General features: G+C 37.5%; 2 protein-coding genes across 2 annotated transcripts; both read right to left on the reverse strand.

Annotated features, from left to right (window-relative positions):
- Nucleotides 1–1,246: 1,246 nt before the first annotated feature.
- Nucleotides 1,247–1,877, reverse strand: LOC137744621 (zinc finger protein ZAT11-like). The gene has a single exon (XM_068484394.1). It carries the CDS (start codon nucleotides 1,827–1,829, stop codon nucleotides 1,272–1,274), a length of 558 nt encoding a protein of 185 aa, XP_068340495.1. The 5' UTR covers nucleotides 1,830–1,877; the 3' UTR covers nucleotides 1,247–1,271.
- An 864-nt stretch (nucleotides 1,878–2,741) lies between these two features.
- On the reverse strand, nucleotides 2,742–9,036 carry LOC137745772 (kinesin-like protein KIN-5B). Its single transcript, XM_068485783.1, has 24 exons — nucleotides 8,775–9,036; nucleotides 8,358–8,545; nucleotides 8,141–8,270; nucleotides 7,889–8,044; nucleotides 7,442–7,779; nucleotides 7,218–7,356; nucleotides 6,855–6,952; nucleotides 6,596–6,752; nucleotides 6,440–6,509; nucleotides 6,293–6,369; nucleotides 6,142–6,195; nucleotides 5,988–6,068; nucleotides 5,794–5,905; nucleotides 5,605–5,691; nucleotides 5,189–5,364; nucleotides 4,950–5,111; nucleotides 4,757–4,864; nucleotides 4,522–4,680; nucleotides 4,357–4,440; nucleotides 4,069–4,274; nucleotides 3,741–3,842; nucleotides 3,535–3,644; nucleotides 3,281–3,432; nucleotides 2,742–3,180 (listed from the first exon to the last, which is right to left on the reverse strand). The coding sequence occupies exons 2-24, from the start codon at nucleotides 8,525–8,527 to the stop codon at nucleotides 2,998–3,000; spliced, it is 3,111 nt and encodes a 1,036-aa protein (XP_068341884.1). The 5' UTR covers nucleotides 8,528–8,545; nucleotides 8,775–9,036; the 3' UTR covers nucleotides 2,742–2,997.

Below are 9,036 nucleotides of genomic sequence, written 5' to 3' on the forward strand. Positions count from 1 at the left end.
ACAAAATGTTCGAAAGATGCCTTATAAGGCCGAAACATAGGTAGGGAGCCATGAAAAAACTAGCATGTGACGTTAATTTTTTGTCAAGAAAAGAAAAATTCATGAACCCGTCACTAAGTGTAACAACACAACATTAATTTATATCTTAGAATAAAATGTAATGATTGACCTCTTGCATAATTTTTTTTGAACAAACAAGATTATCTACATTAAGCATCACAAAGAGTTAGTAATAATGTGGTTCAAATTTGTTTTTTGATGAGAATTAAATCTAAAACCTCTCACATACAAGTGAAGAGGAATGCTGGTAACCTCATGCCTAATTAGTTTTGAATGATGTACAAATAAGAAGGCTAGGGAGGTGGGTAAAAGAGCAAATGTCAAGTTTAATGAGGAGGAAGTAGCCGGTCAAAGCCCAATATAAAACTGGGTGCGTTCTGCCGTCTTCTTGGACGGAGAATGAATTCCGCGTTTTCATTATTTTATTTATTTATTACAAACGATATTGTTATTTAAAGCTATTAAGCTACATTAACGGAAGATGAGAGTTTGAACACGATATGTAGTGGGTTTAAAAAAAAGCTCTAACCGTCATGACAATTCACCGTTTTCCCACATTCTCATTATTGCGTTTTGCACTTCTTTTTTAATACGTTCTTGATTGTTTGTAAATTTGTTCAATTCACAGGCTAAAAAAAAGTGTAAAGACTTAAAGAAGCCAAATATTGTTGCAAGTGGTGGATTGATCTAATGGTTAAAAGCCTTCATTTCCAACTTATTATGTTTTGAGTTTAAATCTTCCTTCCTCTCCCTAGTATGAATTAGTGTCGAATATCACATATAATAAAATACTGTACAATTTTCTGTTTAGAGGAAGGTGGAAGGAAAGCCCACAACGGAAGGCTCATACGAAGGCTTCTTTATATTTCAATGGACCTCTGACCTATCCTTTTCTGGTTCAAACATGGACTTAGCCCACATATATACACAGAATTCTTCATCGATCAATTTTCTGTCCTTTTTAACATAATTAGATATACTTAAATTATCGGTAAACGAATCAAACACACCAAAGACAGATTAAACGATCATACTTAGGTACGTAAAATAAAAGACAAGACTTGAAAAAACAAAACAAGAATTAAGTTAAGAAAATCAAAGTGATAATTCAATTAATAACGTTGATAAAATTAATGATCGAATAAAATTTGGAACTAGTGAGAATAATACAATGGTGAGTCCCCATGGTATGTAACAAGTACATCAAATAATTATGATGCAAAAGCATCAACTTTTGGTGCCATCTTCCCAAACAATAACTTCAAGTCATTCTCCAATGGTGTCAAGTTCAAATCCATCTCCAAGCTCATAACTCTTTTACTATTCGACCTTGTTAAGACTGGAATCTTCGACGAAACAACTGAAGGAGCATGAGGAAAACTGACCGTGTTCATATTAGAAGCTTTGTGCCTCCTCATATGACCACCCAAGGCTTGTCCCATGCCGAACTTTGATCCACATATCGAGCACTCGTGTGTTTTAGCCTTTTTGTTTGTCACCCCCAACTTATCGCTTCTTTTTTCAGGTTCATTTTTACAGTCTTCATCATCATGACTCGTTGATCTTCTCGGCCTCTTGTGGCTTGCTCTATGGCCGCCGAGAGCTTGGAATGACGCGAACTTCCGATTGCAAGTCTTGCACTCGAACACATCGTTTGAAGACGAACATGTTTTGGTCTGCATGCCGCATGATAATAGCATTAGACACTTTGCCATGTCCAAACCCTTAATTCCAAACCCTAATTCCTCTCTTGTCATATCTCTCTTCATGTCTAAGCAAAAGCAAAAGCAAACGTACAAATGTCTCAAAATGTTGAAATGCAAAATGTTGTGAAGGGATGAAGCTCCTCATCCAGTTGTGGTTTTATTTATAGAGGATTTTTCTTCTAGTGTTTGGTTTTTTACTTATTTTAAATGAATCTTCTGCCCTTGTGCCGCGTTAAGGAAACGGGCAAGTGTGGTGGTTTTTTTTGGTTTTTTCTCGTAATCAGAGTTTGACCCTTTTTGTGTGTGTGTATATATATATGGTGCACACACGCCAGACACACGCATATATACACATATATGTATTATATTATATTATTTACCGTGGGAGCGTTGGCCAGTCTTTGGCTTGAAAGCAGGTAAATAGGACCAGTTATACTTGGTGCAGCGAGTCGTCAGTGAAGGGCTATCCGGCTATGTCTATGAAACTCTGAAGGAAGCTGCAAAGCAGCTTCTGCGTACTTCGGATGTTCTAAGCATTGAAGTCAGAAAAGCACTTTTGTTAAAAGCACTGAGATTTACAGAATAATAACCTAAACTAAGCGTCGTACTTAAGAAGGAAGTATGATGCATAGTCCTTACCAAACAAAGTGGCAGAAAAGAATTGGCAAATGAGTTAATAATTCACCTAATATTCTCTGTTTATTTTAAGATAGTAAAATAAAAAAGCGTGGGATGCCTGCCGAATGCAAAGGAAGCTGAGAATTTATGACTAAATTGGTTTTCCTTCTTTGATTTTCTTCTCTTACCCATAGATGCAAACAAAACTAACATGAAACGGGGACACTAACGTGGCAGTATTCCTCACCAATCACACAGCGTGTTATAAAAAATTTATAACACACGGCGTGTTGTTAAGTCTGTGATGCCAAGGTGACAAATTCTAGGTATTTTCGTAAGATGGTTTTCAACATTATTACTTTAATCAGTTAGAGAAGTCGGAGAAACTTGTAGATGTTTTCATTGACGGGAACTACAAAATATTGCAATAAGAATTCTTTCTTAGTTTCTAAATATTAAATGAGGCAGAAGACCTTGGCATGCATCGCTCTCTGAATGAGCTGCGTGCACCTGCAGCATAGGACTTTTTCCGAACTCATCAGTTGATGAGCATGTTTCGATGTTTTGAAATGGAACATTATACAGCAGGTACTTTGAATTCTTCACTCAGAATTCAGTTGACATCCGCAAAAGGAGTTCTAGGACCCGCGATCTTGATTTCCATTTGGCTCCGTTTTAATTTGTTATCAGATGTACTGTCTTCTTTGACATCAACGGAGCTTCTCATCTCCTCGATAGATTCCAAGCTGGGGACAGCTATGACTGGTTTCTTGGTTGCACCGGCATGCTTATCCACCTGTTTAATCATACCAGCAAGCGACGATATTAGGCATGCAACGAAGTTGGCCGTGTACTATTAATAAACCACATCTTATTCATTCTAGGTGACGACATACCAAATAATCTTGTACAAGACACTTTTCTGCTTGATTTCGTATAGTTGATACACCATCACCATGCTTTTCTTGTGCTGATTTGAGTTGATCCACACACACAGCAGTCACGGAGTCTATTTCCTTGGTCTTTTCATAGTCCAGCATTAGCGAATCTGCAAGTTTTCAAATCACCAGTTAGGCATTGGAAGAGTGGATTATATATATTGTATAGGGAGTGAAGCACTTAGCTTGTCGCATAAGTAAATTGAAATTACCATTAACGCATGACAATGTGTCGGTGGCTAAAGCATTGAAATCTGAATCCACACGGGAAGATGCGGAAACAAACTTTTCATGTGCAGAATGATTAGCAGAGATATTTTCCCTGTTGAAAGCAAGGAATTGAAATTTGAATAGAGCATTGGAATGGTACAACAAACTATGACTACAAAGTTTGATGTGTCAAAGAACGGAAACTCACTTCACAGTAGATTTGATATTTGCAGCACTGTTCTGATTAAGAGTATTTATGGCCGACTGGGCATTTTCCCACTGTTTGCTAGAGTAACCCACTCTCTCTGAGCTGCAAATACCATGAGAAGGAAAAGGTTATATGAAGTGATAAATTGATAGGGGGAAACCCCTTGCAGCACGTTATGCATGCTCAACGTTGCATAGGGTGCTGCAATATTAGAATCTTGTGCGCTCTCTTTTCCTACACAAACAGAGGATACAATCTTTTTGCACTATATTTTCAGATTTGATTCAAGGTTAAAAATAAAATTTGAGAAGAAAATGAATAAACTTACCACTCTTGGATGCAGTTTTCCATGATTGCCTGAGATTCAACTGCTGAGAATGTGTCTTTCATAAAATCACATTCCACCTTTCCGAAATATTCGCTCAACTCCTTCCTAGCATCCGTTGCCACTTTTTGCATGTTAAACATTGCCTTTTGCAACCTGGTGTTCTCTTCTTTACTCTTTTCCTGGATGTCGGTTGATGCCTCCGATACCTTATATTTTTTTCCTATATGTCAATTAACAAAAATACCTACGAACTACTCATTCAAGTGACAAATAAAATCAAATACTTACCATAGAGGCTTTTTTAGATGTCAATGTTCCAATTATTATTGCAATTTTTTCCATGGCCTGTTTTTCCTCTCTAGAAGCTTCTTCCTGTTTCAAAGCAATGAATGTTCATCGGTCATTCTTATACCATCTTATCAAAACACACCTGTAGATTTTGGGTTTACTTACCTTAAACATTTTCTCAAAATTCACCAATTGGTTGACTCGTTGAATTTGGGTTTCTTCAAGATTTCTCATGACTTGACAAGTGCGGTCCTGGAGGTCATCAAAAAAGTTCCCAGTGGCCATCGAAATTACTTGTGCTGACATCAAGCTTCTTTGCAATCCCTACAGTTTTACTCAAAGATTAAGAACCTCTAATCATTTTCAAGTGCAAATTATAACAAGTATGAATTAAACCTACCTCCTCTTGTTGTTGAGCGGAGAAAGCCAATAGCTGTTTCTGCTCATCAAGAGAGTGCTGAACATCTTGGATGACCTCGTTGGCTTCCTTAACCGCAGTTTCAAGAAACTATAAAGACAAACATTTGTACTACGCTCAGCTAATAAATCAAGAACATTCTATGAATGGTATATGAAACTCTTTGACAAGATACCTTCTCAACAGCCACTGTCTGTGATATCATCTTAGCATTTATTTGCTCCAGGTCAGATGATGCTTTCTTTTGCAGCATGTTGGCCAGCTCCTTCAAGGCTGTTACTCCAGAACTATATGTCTCTGTTATCTTCTTAATCCTGGATTCCAGCACCTGTGCTGCCTGGTAATAGCAATAGTTTTAATAAACAGATAACTATAGTAAATCTGTAGGACATGACATAACCAAGTCTCTCTTACATCACATTTACTTGCAAGGTATGACTGAACATGTTCCTCCATGCATCTTAGTTGATACTGCTGTTGAGAAACAGACCCTAGGATGGTCTTATGCAGGTCTTTCAAACTCCGATCAAGCTGAGAACCAAATGTCATAACCAAGCTCTGATTTTCTGCTTCCATCTTGTCTTTCTTATCTGCAGAAAGAAAAAAGCACTTGACTTGCGTGTAGTTCACGAGAAAGGATTTTGGATGACATGTAAAATAAAACTACAATAATCATCTTTTCTTTTCAGATGTATTCTGTTCAGCCAGAAAAGTAAATAAAACTACAATAATCATTAATCATTTGCCAATTACCAAAACTGCAGGACACAAGTTACTTTTCTGCCTGGGGCATGCTTATGACCTTGCATACTGAAGTTCATTAACCATACCTAATTTTTCATAGAGGGAATTCATTTCCTCTGATGCATTCTTCAAATCACTGCGCAACTCCTTTGCCCGTCCAATCAAAAGATTTTCTGATATAAAGACATGCCGCCATTATTTCAAATAAAGAGAGTTTTTCAACAAATATGAGAAAAGAGGTACAAAATTTCTCAATAATATCTCAATTTCCTTACCTGAGAATAGCAATTTGGAGATGATACGCTCCTTCTCTTTCAGGGTTGAGGTGGCTATTTGGTAATCCTCTTGAAGTTCAAGCAGAGCCTTGTTACAGTTATCCAGATTTATCTGAAATAGACAAAATCAAATTCCTGATAAGATGCATAAACTGAAAATGAGTTGAGCAATAATGTAGGTATATGATGCAAACCTTGCAGTCCTTGAGCTCACTTTGTAAATCCAACTTCTGTTCTTGTTCACTGATATAGAGCTCATGAAAACGATCCGCTTGCTGAAAGGAGAAGTGAGTTTGATGATTCAGATAACATGGAAGAATAATTAACTGAGGAGAAAGCAAAATATACCTTTTCTGTGAGGTTGAGGTCATTCTCCAATTGCTCTATTCTCTCAATCCTAGCCTGCAAAGTTTTCACATTTTAAATGATGTACACATTAGTACAAATGCAAAAGGGAACTTTATTCAAACTGTATGTATAGAGCTTAAAGAAGGTCCACCTTTTTTTCAGCTTCATCCTGGACAAATCTTTCATGTGGAATATAAACACCATTCTTTTCCCGTGCTGCTCGGATATCTGCATTCAGCTTTGAACAGGTTAAAATAAAATTAATCACCAAAACAAGGTTATGCAATTGTCATCCAACCTTCTTTCATTCTCTCAATCTCTGAATACAATTCCTTAAGCAGCACAGGCTTTGACATTTTCTGGTTTGCCTGCACGAATAAACTCCATCATCATCATAGTGATCACATAGAACAATACATTTCAAGAAACAAAAGACTGAAAGAGGAGGACAAACCTCGGGTTTGTTTTTAATGTTCTTGGCACGATAGGCGTAATCCAGTGTGCTTAGAGTTTCCTCCATGCATGAAGCAGTTGGAGAAATTGTGGCAATGATGCAGGTTTTTGTTTTCCCTCCCAAAGAATCTCTTAAAAGTCTTGTAAGCTTACTGTCCCTGCAAAAAGAGTCGGCACATTAGATTAAACATATAGAAAACAGAAAGAAAGATAGTGAACCACCAACTGTTTAAATAAAGTCTATATATATCAGGAAGTACCTGTAAGGTATATGAGTGGAATGTTCCACTAGTGCATTTATGACGCGGCCCAGCGTGAGCAAGCTCTTATTTATTTCCCCTGCTTCTCTTGCACGTCCCTACAGTTTTAAGCACAAGTTATATCAAACTCTGATATACAATTCAATATTATTTCAAATTCATTTAAAGCTAACTTAGGGGCTTATCATTTCTTTCGATTGTCTTTAAGAAAACACCTGTACTACTGGAACAGCATAAGGAGCCTAACTATGTACAAACGCAATCAAATATACTATCTGGACCCGATTCTGGCTGTATTTCCTATGACTAACAAGATCATGTTTACCCAGACAGTAAGCTTAAGCTCAGAATTTATTATAGTACCTCTCGTGCACCTGAACGAGATATGTTTTCCGATCCTGCCAGATCCACTAGATTAATTTTGCCACATTTAATTAGCTCCTCATCACCAACTGTTGCTTCTTTTATGTGGACAGTAATGGAAAAGACAGAATGAGAGCGACTGCAAACAAAGAGAAAGGGAGAAGAGTTAACATGAAGTGGTCCTCTGGAGTCAAATATCTTTTTGGTGACTGAGGAAAACATACCTGCTGCGCTTGTTCATCAGAGTGTCTGCTGTACGCCGTTTGGAAGACCCTCGTTCCAAGAGACTATAAATTTCATTTACGCTATACACATATTCTTCTTCAAGGCCTCTTACTATTACACAACCCTTCCCATCCTCCATCAACGAAATAGATTTCTTTTGCCTGTCGTCTGCAGTTCTTGGATTCTCATCAGGAGCTAGTAAATCAGTTATTTCTTCATTATATATTTCCAAGAACGTTACTTTCACACTATAGTCAGCATCTTGTGCTTCAAGTGTATCAAAAATTTGACGAATAGCCCGTGGAATAACACCAGCCTCAGTAGGCAAATTGCCACTCTACAAGAAACAATATGTGTACATTACGCTTGCCATGAAGAGAGAAGATATCTTATATTGTCAGTCAAAGCAGGTAGATGAAAACATAATCAATATATAGATTCTATACCTTATTTCTCATCCCGCCTTCCATTGTATAAGTTTTACCAGTGCCCGTCTGCCCATAAGCAAAGACAGTGCAGTTGAATCCGTCAAGAGCTTCTTTAACTATCGGGGAAATGGCCTGCTCATATATTGATTTTTGCTGTGCTTTTGGTCCAAAAACCTAGCAAATTGTAATCAAGAAGAACACGTTTTACATGTTGATCATAAGAGAATGTTATGCAGTAACATTATCAGAAAAGAGACTAAAGAAGCATACCCTGTCAAAAGTGAACAATTTATCGACTTGCTTATTATTTAGACTTTGCATAACAGTGACCTCTCTTTTCTGTTCATTACAGGATACCACCTTCTGGACATTCAACTTTTGCTCTTCATCACTTAATGGCCTGAAATCAAATCAATCCACCAATTGATTATTGAAATTTCAGGTCAGAATTTGAACCATCAACTAAAAAAAGGAGATTAAAACTTACCTGCATCTCAGCAAAACTTGCACGTTAACCTCTTTATCCTTGTCCTGTCGATTTGGATTGTACTCAAGAGTTTTGCGCCGCCTTTCAGGACGAGGAGTAAGAAAAGGAGAAGGGGATGGTGACACCCCCATCCCAACTTTCCTAGTGTGATCAGGGGTGAGTGCCATCATTTTTCACTCTTCCCAAACCTAAACCAACACCAACATACTTCATCACAATCAAAGCATATAAACCAAATCAACTACACAACCACAAAACCACAAAACCCTAACGCCCTAACCAACAAATTTAGAAACATTTCGTGATGATTAATTAACTTAATTTTAACCCTAATCAGCATTACCAGAAGAAAACCCTAAATTCATTCCTTGGTTGCATTAGATTACAATTGAATTGGGGTCACAAATAAGAAATTACCTCAGTGATTTTGTATATCCTGACGAAGCCCGACTCGATTAGCGAAATCAAACTCAAAAGCTATGAAATTTTCGATCAGAGAGAGAATTAGCTAGGGTTTGGCGATCGAAAGGGGAATGGGAAAAAGGAAAGCTTTCTTCCGTCTTTAGGAGAAAGGAAGGCTTTTGGGGTTTTCAGCGAAATCGAATCGAATCGTAGATTTGAAAAATGAGGAAAAATGGTGGTGTCTGATTGTCCAACGGCTACCGTGCGCTTTTGTATG

The sequence above is a fragment of the Pyrus communis genome, chromosome 9, assembly GCF_963583255.1.
Source record: "Pyrus communis chromosome 9, drPyrComm1.1, whole genome shotgun sequence".
In the NCBI taxonomy this organism is placed as follows: domain Eukaryota; kingdom Viridiplantae; phylum Streptophyta; class Magnoliopsida; order Rosales; family Rosaceae; genus Pyrus; species Pyrus communis.